Raw genomic sequence first — 27,566 nt, forward strand, 5'->3', positions numbered from 1 at the left:
TGGGTAGATGGGTGGGTGGATGGGTGGATGGATGGATGAGTAGATGGGTGGATGGATGGATAGACAGACGGATGGATGGATGGGTGGATGGATGAGTGGGTGGATGGGTGGATAGGTGGAAAGGTGGGTGGATGGGTGGATGTATGGATGGGTGGGTGGGTGGATGGATGGATCAGTGGATGGATGGATGGATGGGTAGATGGGTGGGTGGATGGATGGATGAGTAGATGGGTGGATGGATGGATAGACGGATGGATGGATGGATGGGTGGATGGATGAATGGGTGGATGGGTGGATGGGTGGATGCATGGACGGGTGGGTGGATGGATGGATGGGTGGATGGGTGGATGGATGGATGGGTGGATGGATGGACGGGTGGGTGGATGGATGGATGGATGAGTGGATGGATGGACGGGTGGGTGGATGGATGGATGGATGAGTGGATGGATGGATGGATGGATGAGTGGATGGATGGACGGGTGGGTGGATGGATGGATGAGTGGATGGGTGGATGGATGGATAGACGGATGGATGGATGGATGGATGGGTGGATGGATGAATGGGTGGATGGGTGGATGGGTGGATGCATGGACGGGTGGGTGGATGGATGGATGGATGAGTGGATGGATGGATGGATGGATGGGTGGATGGATGGACGGGTGGATGGATGGATGGATGGACGAGTGGATGCATGGATGGATGGATGTGTGGGTGGGTGGATGGGTGGATGGATAGGTAGGTAGATAGATAGATAGGGTGGATGGATGGATGGATGGATGGATGGATGGAACTAATTGTGCAGGACGAGACCTTATATTTTGGAAGAGGAGGGAAAAAGGCTATATGATTGGATAATTTTAAAGAAGATGATATCAGAATTTTGGAATTAGATATGAGTATTTTTGTAAAAGTTGAGCGAAAATAATGCTACAGATGCATATACAAAGGTTACTGAGCGGAATTATTGGCACTCTGTCAAAAGTCACGAGGAAATTTTTTATGCATGGTAATAAATTTTTCTACCGGACGGTGCCGCTAATTAAGACATTCTTCAAAATTGTATTTGCTGCCGAAAGAATACGTTTAGAAATATTTTTCTTACTATCGCTTATGTAATAATTATCCATAAAATTCAGGTACTTCCTTTATTATCATGCATCGTTGACAGTGGAAGTAGCGTCATTTCGTGCGGCCAGAGCTGTGTAACCATACCGAGAGCGACAAACTTGGTTTATATTTAAGAAAATTTTAATCCAAAAAATTAAGAAATAAGACAGCACCATTAAGGAGTATATCCTGTTACAAAAAATTATAATTAATTAAAAGAGTATTGAACTGGCAGCGATTGAAATTCGGAACCAAACTTATTAGGACATCATCAGGTTTTAGCTGAACTAGACTACGTAAATATGTCATTCGCGATAGACTAAATAATTTCTCATTTACAAACTTTATAACTGTCAAAATTAGGGGACGGTCAATTGATTTTGTGTGTGTGTGTGTGTGTGTGTGACGCAGCATGTGGCTTGGGTCAAGCTTGAAGCCAGCTTCCCGTCCGTAAATCAGTCAAGTTAATGCGTAACACGAGACCGGGTTCCTTAGAAATTCTAAACTATGACAGGGGGAGTCATAATTTTAGCAGAGTCGTTTTATGCTGCCCCAAGTTCCAGTTTGATAGCCACTCAGCAGGTGGATATTTCTTTTTCTAATTGGATGAGAAAGAGTAAGCAGCCTCCCAGTCTGCCCGTTCCAGCCAATGAAAATCTGAAGTGGGACGTCCTTTGCCCGAATTTTCGGTAACCAGGGCAGATATTTACCATTCAGAGCATGCTTGGTGGAGAACTCTGAAATTTACATTCACCGGGGGTACACGTGTTCTGGTCCCCATATACACACTCTGTGGTGCCTATCGACTAGTGTGTCTTAGTGACCAGTAAAGTATCCTCACTACGGCTCACTTATCATTTGAATAGCGCAATTCGAATAAAGGCTTCGAACAGCAAATTGGTTTGAGTGTTGACCGTCGTACACCTGAAGTCCCCCTAATCACCCAAGTCGTGGCCAGTCAACACGGCCTGAGACGAGTTGAATTTCTCTGCCGGAGCTAGTAGCAACCAAGAACGGCTACAAGATGGTAATCTTCTTTCGTAAATGAGACATTGAAGTACTTGTTAGACCTTGAATCGATTGTTTCGACAACGGCAAGACACTAAGTCCTTTAAGTACACAAACCGTAAAGTACGAGTTAGGGTTAGCCTTCACTTGGACAGAGGAGCAAGACGCTTCTGAGGTTCTTATTAATTTGACAAATGGACATACTAAATTAAAGGACACACTATTGCGTTCATTGAAGGATACACAGCCGCATGCAGCAGCTGTGGATATTCAGCGTTAGAATAGGAACATTTGTTACGTAGTTATCAGTGAAATGTCAACTACATTAGACGAACTGATGAACGAAAATACCGTACGGTGGCCACTGTGTGTGTCTCGCTTTGTTGAATAAGAATTAAGTGCAAAATGTAGCGCACGCTGCCATCTCGCAATTGCGACTGTGGAAGCAAGTGAAATAAAATTGGCCCGTTAGGGAAATGGGTGACCCGATGCTGTTAAGAGTTACTACGATATAGTTCAAGTTATAAAGTGTGAAATACAGCTTCCATTTGTATTACATTTGAAATTGGGCGCACGTTTCAAAGGCGCAAGTGTCAAATAATAATAATAATAATAATAATAATAATAAATATATACTGATATATTGGGTTTCTGGACTTTATCCATCGTCTTAGTTTTTAAGATAACAAAAACACGACGTTTCGGAAACTGGATCTGTTTCCGTCCTCAGGTGAAGGAAAAGGGGAACACCTATTCTGTTGGGTCCGTTAGAAAGAGCTAGCCTCAATAAAGTTTGCATGTATTTACATTACTCAATATGTAAAGAATTTGGAATTGAAGTACCAGACAACTGGTACTCACACGTGCCTAAGTCAGTATGTGAACATGAGGATATAACGGTGTTATGGAACCAAGGCGTACACACAAACAGAGAGGTTCTGGCAAACAGGCCAGACATAATAATTAAAAACAAGCAAAAGAAAACTTGCATACTTACAGATGTATCAGTACCATCAGATAAGAATGTAGTACAAAAAGAAGCAGAGAAGAAATTAAAATATAAAAATTTAAGCATCGAAATTCAGCGAATGTGGAACATGAAATGTTTTGTGATACCAGTAATTATTGGAGCCACGGGTACAGTCACGAGAGGTTGAGAAAATATTTGGAACTAATTCCTGGAAAGCACTCCATAGATTCGCTGCAAAAAACAGCTATCCTGGGAACATCACACATACTACGGAAAGTGCTACAGTGTGAAGCTTGAAGCCTGAGTGGTGAGGTGCATCACTGGTTCAAGAAAAGGAATACCAGGAAATAAGCCTGTGACAAGAGATGATGATGATAATAATAATAAGAAGAAGAAGATAAAATGTCCACGAAAAAACTAGAACCCATGTCTTTTATTTGACTCAAAATGTACTCATATTACTTAAACAAAAACATGCACAAAAATGTTCGTTCTGTAGTGAAAGGTGCATATGGTATAGACGATAAGTAGTCAAACCAAAGTAAAAAGTGTAATAATTTCAGTAGAATTTTCAGAGACATCCTCCGAGTCATGCAGAAACTAAGCCGTTCATGTGCAGGAATCCAGAGAATCGGCATAGCTATCAGATATTTTACTTCCATGCTTGATCTACCCTTTTAGAATCTCGGCCGGAAAGCCAAATTTCCTGATTCAAGTTTCTGTTAATTTCTTCAGTATTTTCAGGCCATGATTATTGTATACCTCGACAGAAATTACTGCCGCTTGATGCCACATCATTTCCAGTTCATCATATATAAGCATTTTTTTATTCCACCTAATTATTCTACACCCAGAATTATTAACAACTCCATGACCCAAGCACTTCATGACATAAGTAGGACATTATAATTTTCGATTATGATCAAACAAAGAGTTAACATGTGTATCCATCATTCATACTCATACGTGGTCCTCTGGAAGCACACTCCTGCTCAATATGTGGACGATACTTCACGATATCCACCAGGGAACTAAATGCTACCATTCAGAAGTGATAACAGCTTGCCAGTCCTGTAGGTTCTTCCGGGGACTGCTGCTCGAGATGTGATGGCAATTCTGTAACGTGGTTAGGAGATTGCATAAGCCAGCCGATACTCCATCTGTTCACAGTCACCTCACTCCTCCCTGGAAACTCGGCAGATATCTGCTTAAAGAGACCAAATGGCTGCTTAATATTGGGCGAAATGAATCTGCTTGAAGTTGGGAACTCCAGATAGTTAAGTAGGATTTCAAAGTTGGAACTGGAGTGTCCTGGGAAATTCAGGAGGTGGTAAAGGGGACGGTATGTAGGCTGTTACTGTAAATACGATTGGCACGTATACACAGCAGTTTCCATTCGTTCTTTGCTCTGTACATGAAATAAGTGCGTGTAGAATAGGATATACGTGGTACAGTCATTAAGTTTGTGGACTGTGGTTTTATTGCATCATATTACAAGGTATTCACATACACTTACACAGATCCACATCGGCCCTCAAAATATTTGCCGTTGGCCGCTATGCAAGTATACCAACGTTGATATATCTGCCGAAAACATTGCTGAAACATATTGGCAGGAAATTCCGGCACGGCGTCTCTTGTGGCAGTGACTTCCTCGGACGACTGAAATCTACGACCACGTAGCTTTGCTTTCAAGCAGTGAAAGGGAAAGAAATCGCACGGTGCTAGATCAGGTGAGTACGGAGGGTATGGCAAAACGGTGACCTGTTGCCTTGTCAGTTCCTCTTGGACAAGAACCGAGCGATGTGTAGGGGAGTTGTCGTGTAGCAACAGCCAATTCTTCCTACGCCAAATGTTTCGCTAGGGGATTTACCTAGTTTTTGGCAGTACTTAATGTTTGTCCGTTGTTCAAACTGCCATATTTTCGATTTCCGCCACTCGCATTTAACTGCAGCACACAACAGAGGCCGTAGTTCTGCTTACACTGTTTGCACATAACTGCCTCTTTCTGTGACGAGAGATGAACTAACAGGGCATCATATCATCCATCAACCTAACCGCTGTAGTGCTCTGCAACGACACTTTGCTGTCAGACCACGAACTATGGTAGCATATGCCTGTCCGCCTGTTTGCATATTTCAGCAGGAGAACAGCTGGACGAATTTAGACTAAAATTGACGTGGACATAATGTATTTTGAGGCTGCCCGAAATTCTAGTCTTTATTATCTAGGATCAGTAATGCCAACATGACGGACACATGAACTTGTGGTGTGGGGCAACAATAGCGACTCTTAATGCAGGGTGCTGAGAGTGTGTATGGTAAGAGAGTTCTGAAAAATAGTTAACTTTGTTAATGCAATATTCTTTTGTTTAAAACAAAATGGCGGATGTATAAAATATATATTTTTGCTTGATAGTTTTATCAGTAACCTCATGAATTGGGCTTCTATGCATGGGAAGTTAAGTCTAACGGTGACTAAACGAAATAATTAATTATATAACTAAAGTTTTATCATTTGTTCACAATAGCCCTCCACTGGTCCCTCTACTGATTCAAATGAATCCAGTTTATACCATTCCATCTAATGAATAAACATTCTTTCATTCATTCATCAGTAATCTGTCAGACGACAGGTCCACAGTCTCTTCCAAAACAGTTTCTCCACTTAATGCGATCTCAAACTTTCTCCTTCAATTAAAATATCCTCTTCTGTCCCCAGGGACATCCAGCATCTTCTTCCTTCTTCCTCCTCGTCTTCTGGGTACTTCCATCCGCCCCTCTGGTTTATTTTGTCTCCAGAGGAAATATCTCGCATACATGGTATCTTTGTTTTTGGAAACATACATACATGTTAAAAATTTAAAATGATATTACTGAAATTTAAAGAATTAAAATGATGTTACTGAGATTAAAATATGACGACTGAAAGTCGGGATAGTGGAACAAGAATAGGCGGACATTCCAAGGCAACGGCATGGTAAAAGCGTTTCCGCAGTAACAAATCAACAAGCAACAATAGAGGAACTGCTAGAAGCGATGTTTTCTGTGTGGTTCGCTCTGAGACTGCATAACGAGTATCAACCGGAAAAGCATAATCTGAGTCCAGAGAGAGCGTTCTGAAAGCTCCCAAAGCAGTCAAACAGTAAAATATGTTCATTAGCCCCGTGGTATTCGGAAACGAGAATCATTATGCTTGCGAGGACCAGCAGCAAATTAGCAGCCAGTGAGTCAGTAAACCGCCAGTTGTCAAGTAACTTTGACTTTGAAGTTATTCAGTCGGAGGCCGCGCCATAGCTCAAGCGGTTAGTCGCTGGCTTCCCACCGCGGCGGCCCGGGTTCTATACCGGGTCTGGTCAAGTGGGATTTGTGGTGGACAAAGCGGTGCTGGGGCGGTTTTTCTCCGAGTACTAAAGATTTCCCTGTCAATCTTCATTCCATCACATTCTCCATCATCATAATCACCCAGGGCAAGTACAATAGGCCAATCAGTGGCCGCCTTACCGAGTGGTCCCTGCTGGACTTCACCCCCCACTATGCGAATTAAAAAAAAAATGTAGTCAGTCGGAGGTCGGAAACGGCGGTTAACAGCCGTGCGTTTCAAGTGAGAGGCGTGAGTTCGTGGTTGGCCGTGAGAAATCTCCATTGTCAGCAGCCGATACTTAGCAACGACTAGTAACTACAGAGTAACAAACAGAAGACAATGTATGCTTGTCATTGTAGTGATTTATAGAGTTACATACACTATATAGATTAGTGAGTGTTAAAATAATTTGTATTTACGAGTTATAAGCGTTCAGTCTATCCAGTTGTCAATACAAACCCCTTTTCCAATCACCAACAGTTGGCAATATTAATTCTTTAAATATTAAGAATGAACATTACATTGTTTCTCCTATTGTTAGTGACTTTCATGTTTTAATTATGTTGTGAAAAAGTACATGATATATTTTCTTTAAAAATTCAGGCTGTACGCTCGTAAACGCTTCTCTAAAGAAAAATGTTTCATTCGAATATGTACGAGTACAGAAGAAGAGATAATTTTGATTAAATTATATTTAGCATAGAAAAAATTAAATTGGAGTAATCAGATGTGAACTGGAATAACTTGGTTCAGCATAACGTCCAAGCAATGGACTTCCTAGAGCATTTCGGTTTTCACGATTGCAGCTGGATTTTACACATTGTGTCCATGTAGGTGTACACATGCGTTTTGAAGGAATGTGCTGGGAGTTGATCGGAGGGGTATGTTTCTTTAGAACCTGCCTATACGCCCCGAGAGCATCTTCATCCGCACTTCGATCCTCAATACTGAGGCTGCTTATTCCCCAGGAATGTTGGTATCCTCCAACAAGCCTATGCAATCACACTTAGTGTGTACAACATATATGCTGCACATACCTAGATAATATATACAGATTAGTAATTTTTTTAATGTAAATGCCACAAAATAAACACAGGGTAGTTGGTCGTATCTTATTTTTCTATATAATCCCCTCTGTTTTCATTGGCTTGTGTGACAAACGATCAGATAAGTCCGTATTAAGTCAGTATTGAACCGCCTGTTCCGAACACTGGCGTTCATGTCAAATAAAATTTCATCAGCTTCAACTCTTGATTGTTCATCACTCTGACCCTTAATCTAGCATATATTGTGTGCATAAGCAACAAGACTCACCTGCCTTCCTATGAAACTACATAGCCAAATTTAACTTTCCTGTGTTTAATATCATTATTTCATAAATATTACTGTTTTCCGCACCACCAGCCTCAGAAATCATATAGCAGAAATGTGTTGTTTCTTGGTGCATTCTATCAATAGAGGAACCGTATTGAACTTATACGGTATTCTCGCTACATAAAACAAGATGATAACTCTCTAATGTAAATGAGACAAAGTTCATATGTTTTGCTCCTGCCACCATTCCATTACACCAACCCCATTCTTATGATGAATTAAATTTTGCGTTTCTTTTGTATTTTATCTTGTAGATCTCTAGTTATCCTCTTGTGGAGGCGGGTTACAATACCTCCACCATAGTCCTGCGAACCGTAGAAGGCGATGAAAAAGGAACCCGATGCCCGGAGATATAACTGGGCCACCCTGTCACTGGGGGACATAAACAGAGGGACCTGGTTCTCCAGTTTGGTGGTTGGACGCAAGGCTGGCTACTTCGCTCTGTAAGAATGAAATATTGTTATGAAATCCAAAGAAATGAACCGGATATAGTCTGGCAGAATCTTCAAAGGAAGGCTATGGCACAAGAAATGCTGTTTTGCCAGTGATGATGATGATGAGATCTCTAGATAAGTTTATATTGAGGCACGTTAACTCATTGCCAAGCAACGGCTCGCTAAACACACCGCTATACGCGCACGCAACAACAGGACGAATGTTTATAACTCGTCGCTAGTCAACAAATAGCGCGCCAATGGACTGGCGAGATAGCTATCAAGTGACTTGTTTTCACTGTGGTCCGCGCCATGCCCAGAGCTAGGCAACAGAACTCTTAAAACGGCTGCAATAATAGATGTTTTCTATTGGGTCCGTGCCGAAAATTAATACGGGACAGTGAGAAGCAGTAAGTCAAGGGCACGAAGCCATCACGGAAAGGAATCGTGAAGATTCAGCTTCCTTGTGTTAACAGACGTTGAAGACTTTATGTGCTATAGTTACAGTAACCTTGAGAGTGTAAGAACTATTTGTAGTTACGACTAATAAAGATCCAATAAATCGATTCACCAATCCAGACCCGCGTCTTAGTCACTGATACACGTGACAATATATTTTAATTCCATTCAAATGGAAAACATTTATGAATATAGTATTAGCTTTAAAGTGAGTACATTTATACAAACCTAAGCTCCTGGCAATTATATACTTCCGTAACAAAGGGAGGCGGAGAAGCTGTACTATGTAGCTTATACAAACATGCCAAATTACAAAGGTTTATAAACTGGTCGACGAGAAGGAATATAACTGTTAATTACTCACTATTCCTTAAATATTTGGAACGAATTCTTGCCTAGCTACAATCGACCTAAAGTTTCGCAGCCTGTTTTCATGCCGGGCGGTGTTTACACACCAGAAGCCACAATTGGGATCTGCTTAGGATGCAGAGAGGAGGCTACCACCACATCCCTTCTCCTCCCGCCCGCAGAAGTAACCACAGGATTGCTCTATTAATATTCTGCTGCAATGGTTGACCGAAGTTTCTGCTGGAATGATTTGGAATTCTCTGCCTGCCACAAAATTTGAATCTTCTTGTTGCTCATCTGGCACGCCATTACTGCTCCTGATATTGTCTCAGACGAGACTTGTTTCACAGATTTGTGCTTTAAGTCAAGACTGTCCGTTTGCAGAAAATATTACATTCCGCGTGGGCTTTTCCCTTTACGAGGCTATGTCGTTTAAAGTGCTTAACTTATATTTTACTTTTACTTTAAGCCTAGTGTTAGGTTATTGGTGAGAAAGCCAGAAGAAAAGACCACTGGGAAGATCAAGACGTAGGTGGGTGGACAATATTAAAAGGGATATTAAAGAGATAGGTTGGGCTGATATGGGCTGGATCCATATGGCTCAGGATAGGGACCGGTGAAGGGCTCTTGTGAATATGGTAATGAACCTTCGGGTTCCATAAAATGCTGGGAATTTCTTGAGTAGCTGCAAAATTGGCGGCTTCCCAAGAAGGGCTCGACTCCATGAGTAAGTGAGTGAATTATTAAATTTAAATAGAAACTACCACTATTAAACTTTAATAAAATATTAGATAAAAGGGTTTCATACAAGGTGATTCACTCTGCGGAGGCCCAGAAATTATAATTATTAATTCATCTAATGTAGTCTCTAATCCAACAAATCAATCAATCCAAACAATTTAATCACACTTTTGACACAAGTCATTGTCTGGTAACATATCCCAACAGAGTCTTTTGCTCACATAGTTGCCGGTTTTCGACCATCTCACAGCCTAGTCCGTGCATAACTTGCTGAGCAAGCCTTCATTGACAGGAAACCTCTGTATACTTTGTGTAAATGTTATGTATTAAAATGTAGCGACAAAGGATGCACAGAGTCCTTAGTGACGGGGAAGCCGTGAGAGCGAGGATATAGTCCTCCTGCAACTACGGTGCAGCAAACTTAGCATCAACAAAGAAAAACCGACCTCCCTTCGTAGAAGAGGAAGCCCCATTTCCAAACACACACATGCCTAGAAGAGAATAAAAATGTTGGTAGTGGATCTCGAGGAGACTGAAGCCAGGAATTACTGTGCTGACGAAGGGCAGCATCTATTAACCTACCGACCGGCGTACCGACCGAACAACCGACTGAACAACCGTGTTGGGAATCGTGGACTCAGCGCGACGTGATAACGCACGCGTTGCCACTAACCAGTGGAAGCCAGAAGAAGCCAGTGGAAGTCAGCTGAGGAACGAGCAGGACAGTGTGTTGACAGAAACCAGTGGAAATCAGCTGAGGACCGAGCAGGACAGTGTGTTGACAGAAACCAGTGGAAATCAGCTGAGGACCGAGTAGGACAGTGTTGACAGAAGCCAGCGGAGCAGCCACAAAAGCCAGTGGTTCGCCAGCACGGACAGTTCGACATACTAGCGTGAGTAGTTTAACACGAAAGGACCGACTGTGAAACGACTTGTTCAACATTTGTGTTGTAGTTACGGCGTTGAGTAATGAAGTGAAGTCGCAAGAATACTCCTCGAGGCCTCGTTTCACGACAGACCGACCGACCGACCGACCAACAGACATGCAAAACTTCGTTTCCAACAGTTCATTTATTGCTACATGCGTTTCTGTAGCCGCGGACATGTGTTCATTTAGACCTTAGCACGGAACGGACGATGTAATCACGTTACAAAACGTGTAAGAACTGAGAACTCATAGTATGTGAACTGCATATAATAGATATAATAATTGTATGGCTCTGAAACGTATTCTGGCAGTAATACGAATATATATCGGTACATTTTACCATACATTTTTAATAAATTTAATATAAATTTTAAGTATGAACGAGCAATGTGTTAGAACTTTTGAGTGACTGTACTGAAAGTAGCGCTTAATATAACACCCCTGACGAAGATTCTTTGAGATTCAAAACGTATCTGGATTTTGAGTAAATGAATATATTTTATATTGTAATTTTATAGTGTATACTTAATTACAGTAAAACATCCCTTAAACGAACCCTATATTAAACGGAATTTGTCTTAAACGGAAATATTTTTGGGGCTGAAAATGATGTTAAATAACCTGGATTAAATGGAAATTGTCTAACGCAGAAATGGAAATCAAAAGAAGCCTTTATACGGAAAATTTCCAGCCTTCCGGAATGCATCGGCTAGAAGAATTGTAGGCATCATATAAATTCTACAGAATTTTGTTTTCTCTAATTCCTTCAATTCAGCCTTTAACGGTATTGAACTACCTGCTGCCCCTTCCGAATATTTTACTCAGTAAGGGCTCTAGGCCACACACACAACACACAGAGTTCATATGGAGAGGTCCAATCTCAAGAAATTAAATGAGGTAGAGGGTAAAGAGCAATATCGTGTTGATCTCAAATAGGTTTGCGGCTTTGGAAAACTTGGACACTCAGGTGGATGTTAATAAAACTTGGGAAACTATTAGAGAGAATATAAAAATCTAAACTTTATTTATACAGAAACTGATGACAGATAAAATAAAGGGAAAGCGTACCGCTATTCAGTTTAAAATGTTCTGCCTCCTCAGCTTCTCTCCAAAAATAATTAAATACATATAAACATACAGGATAAAATATATTTGTAAAATCTGCAATTCTTCATATAGTTTTGTATAGTTATGAAACTTTGTTTCTCAAATTAAAAGAACACACACAAAGGGTGTTTGAGCAGAGTGTGCCAAGGAAAATATTTGGACTTAAAGGGAATGAAATAACAGGAGACTGGAGACAATTGTACAATGAAGAGCTTCGAAACTACATATTGCTCCTCGCCAAATAGTATTAGCTTGATTATGCCAAGGAGGATGAAATGGGCTGGACATGTGTTATGCACAGAAAAGAAGAGGCATGCATAGAGTGTTCTGGTATGAAAGCCTGAAGGAAGCAGGCCACTAGGATGGGAGGATAATATGAAATGGATTTTAGAAAAATAAGATGAGCTTGTGGACTGGGCTCTCCTGTCTTAGGGCTCCGACCAGTGGTGGCTCCTTGTGGCACGGCAATGAACTTTCAGGTTCCATAAAATTCTCAGAATTTCTTGAATGGTTGAGCAACTGTTGGCTTCTCAAAAACTCAGTTGCATAGAGTCAGTTCATCAACAGTGTTCGAGAAGTGTCTAATTCGGATCTTAGCTCGGACACTCACCATTCTGAGATGTCGGATGTTTCCCTTGTCCCTCCAAGCAAATTCCGGGAGAATACCCTAATTTAGGCTACGTTCACTGCTTCCACACCGTTTTCAATTCATTAATGTCTATCGTCCAATCCTTCTACGTTGTATAGTCTGAGTTACTGGCAGCGTCGATAAATAAACCACAAAAACTGAGAGAAAACTCAAGCTTGCAGAATAGAGAGTACTTGTCATTGTATAAGGTCTTGAACATTTTATGTTAAGTGAACTTCGAAAGATGTTTCTGAGTTATATAAAGACACTTCATAGAAAAAAGGGAAAGTACGAGTGAAGACTTCTAGTATGTGCGAAATATGTTAATGTTATGTCATTAAGTGATTAGTCTTTGAAAAAAAAAGGTGAAAAAGTAAATATATCCCTGTAACAGTCCATGGAGGCCCAGGGGGATATGAGACGTCAAGGCTCCCATATTTTCTCTAGACAATCGGCTCACAAACGTCGATGAGGTTGTCAGCCTTATGCACCGGCCGCCCTTTACCTCCAAGAAGATTCCTGGCACTCATTTCTGTTAAGAGGCTGAGTCGACCCCAGGGCCATAGTGCGGCTGGAAGGATTAGGTCAATTAAAATCCACTAACCTCATCGGGAATCGAACCTGCAACCTTCCGCCTTGTAACATAGTACCTAAACAATTTACGCTACTGCGTGCCCCCATTAGTTGTTATAACTTTACGTTCTAGAACTGGCACGTGCTTCTTGTCCGTGGAATGATGTTCCAGCAAGGGATACTGAGGACGGTTTGATGTATGAGGGGCAGTCAAATGAAAAAGGGTCAGAAGTCAAAACATATTAAAGAACATTTCTTACCTCAAAAGTAATCTTCAAAACTGTTAATACATTTATCCCACTGGGAGATAAGACGGTCAATCCCATCCTTGAAAAAGCTTGTGGGCTGTCTACGGAACCACATCTTTACCCAGCCACACACGTCTTCGTCCGATGCAAACCGATGTCCACGAATGTCTCTCTTCAGGTCTCCAGAAATGTGAAAATCACATGGGGAGAGATCTGGGCTGTAGGGGGATCGCTGAAGCACTTCCCAACCAAATCTCTGTAGTGTATTCCTCACAGAGTTGGCAGTGTGGGAGCGCGCATTATCATGAAGAAGGGTAATGCCGTTTGATAGCATTCCAGGGCGTTTTGACTTTANTTCCTCCGTGAGTTGATATGAGACCCACTGCGCGCAGATTTTGCAGTATAGCAGGTGTTCTGTCACAATGGCATGTACAGAACCATGACTTTTTCCCATCAGAAGAAGAATTTCTTCCACAGTGATCTTCGGTTTGCCTGGATATGACCATCCAACGCAGCAATAACATCAGGAGTGATGACACGATGAGCCTGTCCTGGGCGAGCATCATCTTGCAGTGACACACGTCCCTCTCGGAATCTCTTATGCCACGCCAGCACACGCGAACGTGACATGCTGTGTTACCCGTAAACAACAGACATGCGACGATGAATTTCTCGTCCTCCTACTCCTTCAGGAGTCAAAAAGTGTACTACACTTTGCTCTTCTTCTTTAGCCGCCTCCATTACTGATATTGGACGACCACACGTAGCGCTAACCCTACTTCCAGCACAATAAACAAACGACTAGTGTAAAAGGGCACGTTGTCACTGTGCTTTCCCGAGTCCCCACCAGATGTTCGTACCGTAAGCAAATTTCAATATTACCAACTGACGTGTCGTGTGAGTTATGCATGGTGACCTGTTTTCATTTGACTGCCCCTTATACCGTATTTACGCATGTATAGGCCGCACATTTTTTGCCAAAAATTCAAGAGGAAACCAGGGTGCGGCTTATATTCGAAATATTCGAAATCACACTTCATTTAAAAAAATTATATTCATAATTAGTAATACAGGGTGTAATACTCCTGAAATAATATTCCAAGAAAATTATTTTTTCTATAATTTCTGTCTGAAAATTGTGCTGCGGCCTATACATGCGTAAATACGGTATATTGATGCAGTGCTCTGTTGTTCTACAACAGCAATTGGGAATACAATTTTTGTAGTTACATTAGATTGGGCAGTCTGCCATAATGCAGTACCGTGCTCTGAAACATTTTGTGTTTATTTATATTTTCGTTTCCATCTCGTCAGCTATTTGGCTTAAAATTAATCCATGTATTGTTGAGAGTTGGACAGTAGGCCCGCCTCTGGAGTTAGGAAGTACGCGAGTTAATGCTAACACAATCTGCTGTCAGACTGAATAAAATGATCTCTCCAGCGCCACAGCAGGAGTTGTACTGGTGCAGAAGCTATCTGTGGGAGCAGTGAGTGCTGGAAACGAAATGTATATTCTATCAAAACCTATTGTGCCCACAAAAATACGAATGTGTCATCCAGTACCTCACCATGTCTGGGCAAGGATGCATAAAGTAAACTTGTAATGGACAGATTCTCTTACTATTGTTGTCTGTAAATAATTCATCTCCATTTTTCCACTTAATATCAGCTGTTTGATGTAGTCTGGTATTTTTTATATTAAAAATTTGTACTGAAGTAATTTAGGTTCTTTTATTGCCCATTCTAACTCATAAGCACTGTGCTCATTCAGTGTCCTAAGAAACCTGGAGCTGATGGTGGTGGATGCCAAGTGTTAACCTCCACGCATTCTTAACATCAGCACAAACTGGAGGCGAGTGGTGAAATCCACTTCTCTTCGCTTTATCTCAGGAGAAAGGGTTCTCCTTACTCGCTGTATACAATTCCGATGTGGGCCATAGTGCTGCTGGAAGTATTAGATCAACTGATAAATCCAATGACATCGGGAATCGATCCCGCGATCTTCCGCCTTGTAGCATAATGCCTTATCCAACTACGCTACAGTACACTAAGCAGTAACACTGCTAATGAATATTACCTTCTGGAATTCAACTCTCCCTCTCCGAGGCCATAGCCGATCGCTTTTCTACCTGAGCTATTCAATTGTTTTCAAAGAAACGTTATTACCTTAATTTACTGTTACATTTCTTTTATATTATTTGCGACAAATATATTCAATATTTCCGATATTCCTCCTCATGTCATGGCTTATTACAGTAACTAACTTCATGAAGCCGAGTCCTACTATATAAGCTGATGGTAGTTCAAATGGTCAATAAATTCTCCATATTTCATGTAAACCGGAAGTTCATTACCATATGCTAGCTAGTTGAATCCAACCCACACCCTTTTTTTCTAATGCTAGTGGGGTGGGACTAAGTCCCTTCTACTGCTGTCGCTTCTGGCCTATTGTACCAGCCCCAGATGATAGGTGAGGGTGATTGTGGAGCAATTGGTGGAATGAAGATTGACAGGGGAAACCGAAGTGCTTGGAGAAAACCTGCCCCAGCGCCACTTTGTCCACCACAAATCCCACTTGACCAGACCCGAGATCGAACCCGGGCCGCCGCGGTGGGAAGCCAGCGACTAACCGCTTGAGCTATGGCGCGGCCTAATCCACACCCTTACGCCGAAATCCAGTTTAATCAGCGTCCCATCTACACCCCCTCCCAAGTATTTTCTTACTTTCAGCTTTCCGATTAAAATTAAGCATGAGTTTTCCACATTCCATATCCGTGCTATATGATCGCCTGTCTAATCCCCCTTATCGATATCGGAGGTGCTTCTGTGTACATCGAATAAGTGTATTTTGTGTGGCTTTCAACTTGCTCACGTCGTTAAGCAATTCCGTCTTTGAACATTGTGTATTGCTTAGATTTGCATTACAGAACTACTACGGCTATTATCGCATTGCTTTCACCTTAAAAACCGATTTAAATTTCTCCCAAATTTTACGGAATGGACAAAGTTTCAATTCTTTAATGTTCTGAAATAAATAAGAATAAGATATTACGCAATATAACATACACTGAGTCACATCCATCCCGAATGCGTTTTTCGATAATATTTTGCCCAGTCCGCATTCATAAAAAACGGCGATTTGTATTACTCATAGCTGTAAGCAAATGTGTATTATGTTCTATGTTCAAAATTTGAAATTTCATTTATATTTGAGGGTGCCATGTTCCGCAGTGATTGTTTATATTCGTTAATTTCAATTTAAAAACTCGTAGCTACTATTGTGTAAAATATCACTTCGGAAATTAAGTGAATATATATAATAGATTAAATATTTATGATGCCGATGTTGTTGATGTGTAATATTGGAATTAGGAACCCTTCATCCCAATTGCCATCGCATTCTGTAGATGGCAGTTGAAGTTTGAAGTTTTAACATTTTTTTATTTTATTAGTTTCTGTTATCTTGCACATTATAAATAAAGTCATCAGCTTTAAGCGAATTGCAGCATCTGAAAGAGTTTGACTCTCAGGAGACTAATATTTTTCTGTGCATGCACAGTTCGTTACATGGTAACGGCTCTGCAGCTACTGTCGTTTTCTAACGTCCCTCGCGGCATGCAAACTAACATCTCAAATTGTCCATGAAAGGGAGTGCGTCTTCATCTCTGGACCTCTATATCACATACCAGCGTCTCTAATGATCCCCTCTGCATGGTTCCCTGCTCATAAATTTCAAAAACGATTTTTCGAATAAGAGAAGTGGAGAGGAAATTCTTATAAAAATATCGTAACCCGTCCTCCTGTTGGGAAGTGACTTGCGAAGATGGCGTTACTTTTTGTTGGGTGTGCAGGAAGGGAAACTGGGAAACTATGACGTACAGTGAATACAAATGGCATGAGGCTCCATGAGCATGAGTATGCATGTGTATCTTGTTGAGCAGACTGCGTAGAGATAGAGCCTTACGTTTGCATCCGATAGGTATCTTGTTCGAAACTTTTCCGTGCCAACCAGGGGCGGCCCGTGTATAGGCACTGCGGAACTGTAGCACCCCCAATTTCCACTTGATATTATCGATAACATTTATATAATGAGTCCTTTTTTCTTTAGTTCTTTCTTTATACTTGTACAATAGAATATATAATCCTTAAGCTTAATGTCAGTAGCCAAATCTTTGTATGGAACTGTGCACTTCTGGAGCAGCACCCCCACTAATTTTAGCTACGAGCCGCCACTGGTGACAACAGTTATGCAGACCGAGATGCTTTACGTTTCTCTCTCCTGGTGAATGGGGAGACAGTAGTACGGTGATGTTGCCGATTTCCGTGACATCCATAATGCCGTGATGTACCGTTCATAATGTTATAGTTCAGTTTTGAATCATGCGTGAAACTGGTTGTATCTTCAGGATATGGCACAAGATACGGGCTACTGTTTGTAAGATATTTCTTGCAGTACGCTCTGGAACAAAGCGAAACTGCAGAAAAGTTTTCAAACAAAGTTATGAAATCGCCATATTACTTATGAATTCCTTCTGTAGTTGCGAAAATTTCTAAATTAAGAGGAATATATTGTGACATGATGCCGGTGTTTTTATCAAGGGAAGCCATCCGCTACTAAACAATGGCCGGTGAAGAACGCTTGGCAGCTGGTTTCCACGGCAACAGATACTCACACAAAAAAAAAGAATAACTGTTGTAGACGGTCACTAGATCGTGACAGTATATTAATATCTATTTCAAAACTGACACTCTTTATATGGAGGGAACTCAAATGTGTAAGCTCTTGCCTCACGGCTTCCTCTCACTTTCGCTGGTGGTTTTAGTGTCTGCCTTACGGAGTGTAACTTTTCCATGTACAAATGTTTTAAGCCATAAACTTTAGTTGCCTTTCTTCTTGGGAAGTGATTTTCTAGTCCTTCCCCGAAACTTTTGTTACTAAAATTAGCTAAAATTATCTAATTTTACTAAGAAGCATTATAATTTATTGTATTTATTTTTAGCCATAGGGAGTCGGAACAAGAAATCTGGTAAGGTTTCAGCATCCAAGCATGTCTTCTCTAAGGAATAAGGCAGTAGGATTTTAGAAGTGGCTGTTGGTAAATTTCTACAGTAAGAGCGAACTTTTCTAATGTAGTTAACTATTTGTCTAGTAAAATTAAAAATCCCGAGAAAGACATACACAGGATTGCGAGTGAAACTGCTGACGCTACAGAATTCTTAAGAACGTGATTTTATATGCTTTTTAATAAGTCACAAAAAAAACTGCGTGGTTTCAGTCCGCAAGCGAACTATACCGACCGAGCGACCGCCGCTTGTAGGCGAAGTCAGTGCCAACTTTTGCGGATAGAGGATGTCACGTGGTCAGCGCAAGGGATCCCCACGGCCGTTAATCTCGGTTTTCCAGGCCTGATCCACTAATTCTTAGAAATAGCTCATCAATTATCCTCACGAGGCTGAATATGCCCCTTTCCAGACCCACTACTTCTCAGAAAATCTGGTAGCGCCGAGAACGGAACCCGGACCTCAGGATCTGTAGCCAGGAAATCTGACCACTAGACAACAGAGGTGGTCAAAAGCACCATATGGCAACGCAATATAAGACCGTAGAAAAATTTGAGCCAAAACACTCCCATCTTTCGACGAGTGAAGCACTACCTTTAAGAAAATATTAATATTCATCTAAGAGAAAATTTGCAACAAGCAGGCGCACGCAAAATTAAATCCTTAACTCCAATTTGTGCCACATATCGATGTAGGAAAAGTTGTACTCGCAAATGCCTGGTCGTAGATCGCGTGTTTATAGATAGCCTCTAGGTATTTTATATGTAAATTAAATTAACGTTGTGTACAGCCGGGTTTCTCCAGTAGGAAACGAGAAACGAGAGTATCCTTGGGTTATATGATTCGGAAGTTGAAGTTAAACCACTTACGCATTATCCAACCTTCGTTTCTGTTCAGAATTGTCGCAAATATACACTTTCATCTGCAATAAAAGAATACGAAAGTCAATGAGGAGTGAAGAAGTCGAAGTAACACACTTGGAACTTAAGTCTGCTGTATTACAACGGAATGAAGCATTCAATCTTTAAAACAACGATGATCGTTCCCTGCAAATTGGGTCGGCCCGCTGGTTCCAGAGATACACGTAGTTTGTATAATTTTACTATTCCTTGCAAATCGACTTTGGGTTTAAGTACTCTGATATCCAAGGAGACTGCTTTCGTGGCATGAGACATTCCTTGTATCTTATTATCGGATATTTATTTAGCTTTACCCACAAAATCTCGAAATAAATCTTGGCGTAGAAAAACGAACTAAAATATTTTCCCTTCTTTGATTATGTAAACAGAGAAGAGTGAATGAAAAATCAATAACACAGAGAAGAGTTTCTTCTTCTAACATTATACGTATAACCGTAATCCATAATATAAAGATTTATATATAATATATTGTAACATGTATACCCGTTGCTAGGCAACGACTGCGAAACAAAAAAAGAAAAAGACCGTTATAGACAGTGGCCTGTAAACAGCAACAGAGGAATGGTGTTTTCTGTGCGGTCCTTGCCGGTGGCTGGCCACAAAAAATCGAATACATCATGCCACCGCACGGAAACAAAGAAACAGCGAAAGAGAAACGGTGTTTTCCGTGCGGTCATGCCTAGATGTTATAAGCAGGACAGTCAATACAGTTCGTTGAGTTGGGTGAGTCAGTGGAGTGGAGTGGAGTCAGTTGGATGGTGAGTGACTGAGTTAGGCAGTCAGTCAGTCAGTCTAGAGTTGCTGTGGCTGAGGCCGGCGACATTTCGGAACCCAGAGGAAAGGGAAGATCCGAAATTGGTAGCCGTTACTAGAAGACAGATGAAGACACAGGTGACTGAGAAAACTTAAGTGAATCATAAAGCATGTGAATTAGTAAATCGATATAATTATTTGTAGTCCCGGATCTGTAAGAGCTCAATAAATCCAATTACTAATCCAGACTCCGTCTATAGTCACACTCCATGAAAGCGTGACAATATCCTAAGCGGTAATGCACACGGTATATATCATCACGCATGGCATATCCCTAGCAAATGGGTGTTAGAGTCATCTGCCATGGCTACAGATATTTGAAGGCTATCATAATAAAATTACCTGAGCCGGGAATCGAACCGATCATGATAGCAAAATAATTAAAATGGTATATGTTTCGGAGATTCTAATTCGTTGTCATCGACCTTCACGTTTCAGTCGTACTTACGCAGCTTCATACGTACGCTTCATATAAGTATGTAACACGTGCATGTGAAAGACAGTCACAAATACGTTACGCAAGTAAATGCTAAAAGTACGAATACTGGGAAAAGTTAGGGGAATTTTTTTTAAAAAATTGTAGGAGGCGTTTCAATGATGAGGATATGTGTTTGGACTGCATCCCGTTGTGTGGAGCATTAAACTGCGTCGGTTATGGTGTTTAGCATTTTGAAGCTTTTGCAGAGGTGATTGGCGGTCTAGTTAAAATATAAAGTTCTGACGATGGCAAATTAAAATCACTGAAATGTATAACCTTTTAATTGCTCTTAATTATTTTACAATAAAAGAGTGCTTGACTGAAATATATTCTTTTGTATACATTAATTATTACAATGGGAAAACAATCGTTCAATTTTAAATTGGGTTGCTTTGTGGTTTTCCTTATTCCTTCGAGACAAACTCCGAGAACTGGGTCAATTTTGTTATCAGGTTCCGCACGTTACGTTTCATCAAAATACATCAAAGCTCTCAAAAAGTTCATTCAGATCGATGAAAAAGAAAATGATCCTTGAAATGAATGAAATTTAAGCGAAATCAGAGGGTCCCGAATGAATTCGGTATGAATCTCCAGTACCGACTCCCATCCACATCGGTGGAGTTGTTTTTGTTCTTTCACTAATGAACGTAGGACATGAAGAATTTCGTAGGACTTTGGATGTGTTTCTTTCTTCGAAATTCGAGCAATTCCCTTAGTGGGGGGTGGAATCCAACTGGGTTCACTCGGCACGGTAGTCACTGATTGGGTTATTGTAGCCTGCCCCTGGTGATTATGATGATGAAGAATTTAGTGGACTGAAGATTGGCAGAGGAAGCCGAAGTACTCGGAGAAAACCCGCCCCAGCGCCACTATGTCCACCACAAATCCCACTTGACCAGACCCGAGATCGAACCCGGGCCGCCGCCGTGGGAAGCCAGCGACTAAGCGCTTGAGCTATGGCATGGCCAAATTCGAACAAAGATTGAGTGTTATTTTGTTAAAGCAGTCTCCATAAGTTCTCAATATAATTAACTGTTGTGGTCCGAATGTTCTCTTTCAGTAGCCCTATAGCTTTTACTATGGATAGGAACATGAGTTCCTTTAATCCATTTCACCGCTTTATATTTGTGTCTTGCTCGAAAAGTAAGGTATGAGCTAGGCCTCGCCATAGCTCAAGCGGTTAGTCGCCGGCTTCCCACCACGGAGGCCCGGGTTCGATCCCGGGTCTGGACAAGTGGGATTTGTGGTGAACAAAGTGGCGCTGGGGCGGGTTTTCTCCTAGTACTTCGGTTTCCCATTCAAATCTTCATTCTATCAAATTCTCCATCATCATAATCACCCGGGGCAAGCACAATAGGCCAATCAGTGGCCGCCGTACGGAATGGACCCAGTTAGACTCCAGCCCCCACTAAGCGAATTAAAAAAAATTAGTCTCACCCAGGGACGAATATTTGGCTGTTTTCTTCATGTGGGACCTGTTTAGTAGATGTACCAATATAACGTATATATTATCCAAAAGATAAGTTGGGCACCTGACACTCACGGGGAGAGTGGAAAATGCAAAAACAAAGTTATAGTCAGTCTGATGGAAAGGTACTACTTGGGAGGCTTATTTGTGTACAGAGTAGTAAGAGGTACAAATTTGAATGGGTGATGGCTAATAGGCAGTACAATCCGTGTGTTCAAAAGGCTTGAGGATTGAGAGTAAATGACAGCACAGTTAATTTGTATTTTAGAAAAGTTCAAGTTGCTTTAAATTTAGTTTGAAATAGAATCTCATATGAAGAGACAACCACTAGTTGAACTGTCCTATAGTATTTATTACAGTTGCACAGTATACACAGACGAACTTGCGTTTGAAGAATTGAAGAATATTAATAACAATAATGAACAGACTGAACTAGAATTGTAGAACTGTAGAATCTAGAACTGTAACTGTAACTGTAACTTCCACTCAATGTATCTTCTTATATAACCTAGAGTCGGACATATAGAAAACGATTACGTAATAGGTACTGCTGTTGCTGGACACCGTGTTTGCAAGTTCCCTAGCAACCGCTGTTTACTCGTTGTTGCTAAGCAATGACGCTTGCGTTGTCACACTTGCTTGAATGTGGGCAGTTCCCACAAAGCGTTTCGGCCTGAGGCAATATATGCAATAAGTGTATCAGGGCAGACTCTAATGGCAGTTTTTGTGTGCAAGGGTTCACCAGAAGGGGGGGAATTTCTTGACCCCTTGAGCGGCTTTGAGCTTCTCGAAAAAGACTCTGTTACATTGAGTTCGTTACCTCGTCTGGTCACGCAGGTTTTTTTTTTTTTTTTGGCACTACAGCCCCAGTGGGCCTAGGCATACCTCCATGAACTTCTCGCTTCACTTCGGTTTTTCTAGATCTTTCACATTCGGTAGGGCTCCTTGGGCGAGTGATCAGCTCGTCGCAAGGCGGTCACGCAAGTTACCGAGATAATATTACACACTAATTGCATTCGGAAGATTCCAAACCAGTTTTCAAGTTAAAACTTAAGCTAAAGGAGAAAGAGAAATAAGAGAAAGGCAGAATCAAATTATCTTTCCATCTTCAAAGAAAGATGCGCTCCGATTGGTCCGGTAGAATAACTGAGATCGCTGCAGCTAAGCCACACTGTCTGAACTCCGTTGAAGGCAGGAACAATACGGAGGGCAATGCGGTGGAGCACCTGGCTCCATGCCAGATGCAAACACGATTTTAATACCTCTCGGTAGAAAGTACGAATTGTCAGCTTCAACCGCCCTCACTCTCTACTGTCTAGACTAAACTGTGCAAGGTACATAAGAATGGCAACAGAATTCTCACGTATATACGCATCACCTCTGGACACAATGTGAAACATATTGATTCTTATCTGCTTATTTATTGTTCTGTTAATATAGCAGGTGCCAGTCAATGTGCACAATTGTGTTCATTCTGTAATTAATTACAAGAATTAATAAGTTACAAAAGCTGGTCACGGCAGCACTGCCTTCGCTCGCTCGGAATCCAGGACCGTGGGTTCGAATCCCACTCAGGACATGGATGTTTAGTGTTTGTGCGTGTGTGTGTGTGTGTGTGCGTGCGCGAACAGCAGTGTTTTTCTGTGTTTGTGTATAGGTAGAGGCCTTGCGAAGAGCTGATCACCCGCCCAAGGAGTCCTACTGAATGTCTTTTTTTTTCTCCTAGGCCTACCTCCATGAACTCGGTTCACTTCGGTTTTTCTAGATCTTACACATACGGTAGGACTCCTAGGGCGAGTGATCAGCTCGTCGCAAGGCCTCTACCTGTAGACAAACACAGAAAAACGCACACAAACATCTATGCCCTGAATGGGATTCAAACCCACGATCCCGGCTTCCGAGCGAGCGAAGACAGTGCATGCCTTAGACCGCTCGGCTACCGTGACCGGCACTGAATGTCTTAGATCTAGTAAACCAAAGTGAAACGGAGAGTTTCATGGAGGTAAGCCAAGGTCCAAACTTGGCCTGTAGCGCTAAGGAAAAAAATAAGTTACGAGAGAAGGGGCAGAAGTCTGGCAAGCGAGATACACTGGTCTGCAAAGATTCTGTCTATCACAAAGCAATACAGAACTGACTTACTCTGTGATCATTCAAATTCCGGGTCGGATATGAAGCACTCAGCCTACAGACCTAGAATGTGATTATGTACTCTCAGCGGTGGTCTCATGGCAAGGTGGGAACTAAAAATATGTTGTCTGGCTACATCAGAACTCACAAGTCATTACCAGACTACACGTCGTCCTTCTCACCTCGACGGGCCGGGTTCGGTTACAGGTGATGTGGAATTTATGGTAGACAAAGTGGCACGGGGGCGGTTTCTCCGAGTACTTCAATTTCCCCTGCCAGTTTTCGTTCCACCAACTGCTCCACAATTATTAATCTCCCTGTTATCGACGCTGTACAAATGACGACGTCGTTAAAGAACCAACTTTAAAACAACACACGGACCACATTCCAGAAGCTAGTACTCTTCAGCATAATTCAATTTAAGATTTTACACAGCCAATCCTGACTGCATAAAATCCAAATAATTGCACCATAAAACTGCTTCAACCATAATAATAAAGTGATAGACACTTGACTAGAGCAATTGCATGGGAACATACAAAATAATAAGACACATAAAAATAACAACAATATCAACATCACACCTACATACATACATAGGGCTAAAGAATACAACACAAAAAACATGGAAGTCTCAAGAAGGTAGCGCAAGAAAAGACAAAGAGTGATGTTCTCAAGCAAATGTATTTTAATGAGTGAAAAACAAAAGTGGAAGAACACTGGAATATTTTAACTTAAGAAGTAGTGCAATGTGGCAATTTGAACAGGCGAAAATTTGCTTGAGGATGGTCATATAAGGCCGAAATACATAATAGTTTAATTTAAATGTTAATATTATTTTAAATTAGTAATAATTGTAAACAAAATTTTCATTATAGACGGAAGTGATTGCGTAAAATGATACATCAATGCAACATTGTGCTGAAATGCAGTAGTGTTGAGTTGCCCCGCGTATGTACCATGGTACAGGTGGCGATCGGCCTCCCCGAGGTTCCACTACAGAAGGAAAGTGTCAAAGTTTTTTCTGAGTACATAACTATCTCAATAAATTTCAACGTGGGCTCCTTTGGTGGCACGACAAATATCCAGACGATGCAGCATGTTTGGTGTTAGCATAGTCACAGGTAGTTTATCTTAACCTAGTAGACAATGTTCTTCACATAACCACACAAGAAATAATTCAGTGGGGTTAATTCTGGCGACCTAGGAGGCCAAGCGATTGATCCAATTCTGCCGATCTATCTTCCAGCCACCACTCTGTCCAAGTGATTCCTAACTTTATGGCAGAAATGTAGCGGCGCATGCGCATAAGCCGAGCATAGAAAGAAAACTTACAGGGTTTTCCTTTCCGATGACATGAACCGGATACGTGTATGATAATTACTTTCCGAGATATATTTTTTTTTTATTTTGGATACTTTTCATCCGGACACCCGATATGTATAAACATCGTATTTTTACGTTCATACTCGTATGTGTTCATATCAACAATGATCACTAAAACTATATCTATTTCCCACATTTGGAACTTACATAAAAACATAAAATTGGCTTATTACCATTTTAATCATTAAAATTTTCTATCATATTCAGTATTTAAACACGTTATTTGATCGTTTCTTTAGCCGTAATAGTTTAATTAGTCCTCAATTCAAATATTTTCACTTCTATTTCTCCTCCTTGAACATTTTGTTTTACATTTTATGCAGTGCGACAATTTTGGCGTAGAAAAGAAACACCTAATGATGGCCTTTTGAGGCCGGAGCATGATGTAAGGAGGACAAATAAAAGTGAAAATAATTTCATTAAGGGCTGAATATATTGTGCGTGAAAGAATATTCTTCTTTTCTTGTGTTCGGGAGGCGTCGGGTCCGAACCTTGACCGGCTTGCCAATTGTACTGTACCCCACAATTCTAGACGATGTTGGGATAGTACCTGGATGTATACCACGACTACTTCATTCGAAATACCTCGTTTCGTATCGTTCTATGACTTCCAATCTCATGCAACGCGCTGTAATGCCACAGTTGACACGCCATTCGAAGTGAACTGAAGCAGTTTGATGTGTGTGCAGAGCGGGAGTGCAAGGAGCTGACGAGGCCGGCACTAGGATCCTTGTCCTTGTCTGGTCGCCTCTTCGGAGACCGCGCCACCTACAGCTGCGACCCGGGTTTCCACTTGGTGGGCCTCAGGGAACGGACGTGCAGGGCGGATGGCACGTGGTCCGGACATCCACCGGCCTGTAGACAGAACAGTAAGTACTCAAACCTTTGACAAGTTCTGGACAGAATGGATTGCTAACACGACCTCCCTTCATTCCACACAAATATTCATTTAATGTTTGTCTAGATCAGTGATCCGCAAACCGTGCTCCCTCGATCCCAAGGGCTCCTCGAAGGGTTTCCGGCGGATCCTCGGATACCTTCTTCGATGGTAAACTTCAATGTTGCAGACATTTTATACCATTAAGAGAGCCAGTAATTTTCTTTAAGTGTGTAATAAGTTGACTCAGCACTGCCGCTTCTAAGCTGCATTTAATAAATTCCCTGCAGAGTAGTTGTTCAAAAAAGCGAACCCAAAGAAATTACTCAAATTATGATCCTCAAACCAAACAAGTCGCAGAAAATTTCTCATCATACCAGTTAATTCACATAAATGAAACTGTTTTTAAAGTTGGAGTAACATAAACGAATTCTGTCACTTCTGATTTTATTAAATTTATTTTTCTGTGATGCGTCCGTTCTCTCATAAAAAAATGGCTCCACAGCAAGCAAGTTTCGGGAACACTTCTTTGTATATGGATATTGCGGCATGAAGTTTAGGCTCATAGCTTGTTCTGCAATTTAATATTTTAATTTTACTCATAAGTCGACATTTCTTATCCATATATATTGCACATATAATGTCAGATTGAATTAAAAATCTAAAATAAAGTGACGCATTATGTCTTTAAGATGTCTGGCTTATGTAGTTACCCAATTCAATAATTTTGCATCGGTTTGTATTATTATTATTATTATTATTATCATCATCATCATCATCATCAACATCATCAACATCGTCGTCGTCATAATCATTTGTCTAGTTATAGTTTTAGTTCTAGTTCCAGCCTTAATCAAGCTTTTGTTATGTATACTTCCAGTGCTTTCACGTTACAGCAAGCACTTAAAAAAAGGAATTAAATTGAATTTAATTGAATCGTCACCATCATCATCAGAAATTGCAATCCTTTTCTTCTGTGATACAGGGCAACCTAACCTAACATTTCCTTCAAGTAGTGTGGGTATGAATGTCATATTCAGAGAACTCAACAGCAGGAAGTCTCAAATAACGAACCGGAAGCTTGTGTAATGTTTCATAGCAGTGATGAGGTTAATAAGAACAACCACATTAATTTTATGAAGCTTCCA

General features: G+C 41.1%; 1 protein-coding gene across 6 annotated transcripts in view; it reads left to right on the forward strand.

Moving 5' to 3' along the window:
• Positions 1-27,566, forward strand: part of LOC111868702 (sushi, von Willebrand factor type A, EGF and pentraxin domain-containing protein 1) — a 372,141-nt gene that overhangs the window by 259,282 nt on the left and 85,293 nt on the right. For all 6 annotated transcript variants that reach the window (XM_023859599.2, XM_023859603.2, XM_023859601.2 and 3 more), the window contains exon 4: positions 26,231-26,410. In XM_023859599.2, the coding sequence (XP_023715367.1) occupies positions 26,231-26,410 (180 nt within the window). The remainder of the gene's footprint in view (positions 1-26,230; positions 26,411-27,566) is intronic.

The sequence above is a fragment of the Cryptotermes secundus genome, unplaced genomic scaffold (genome assembly GCF_002891405.2).
Source record: "Cryptotermes secundus unplaced genomic scaffold, Csec_1.0 scaffold1359, whole genome shotgun sequence".
Classification (NCBI taxonomy): domain Eukaryota; kingdom Metazoa; phylum Arthropoda; class Insecta; order Blattodea; family Kalotermitidae; genus Cryptotermes; species Cryptotermes secundus.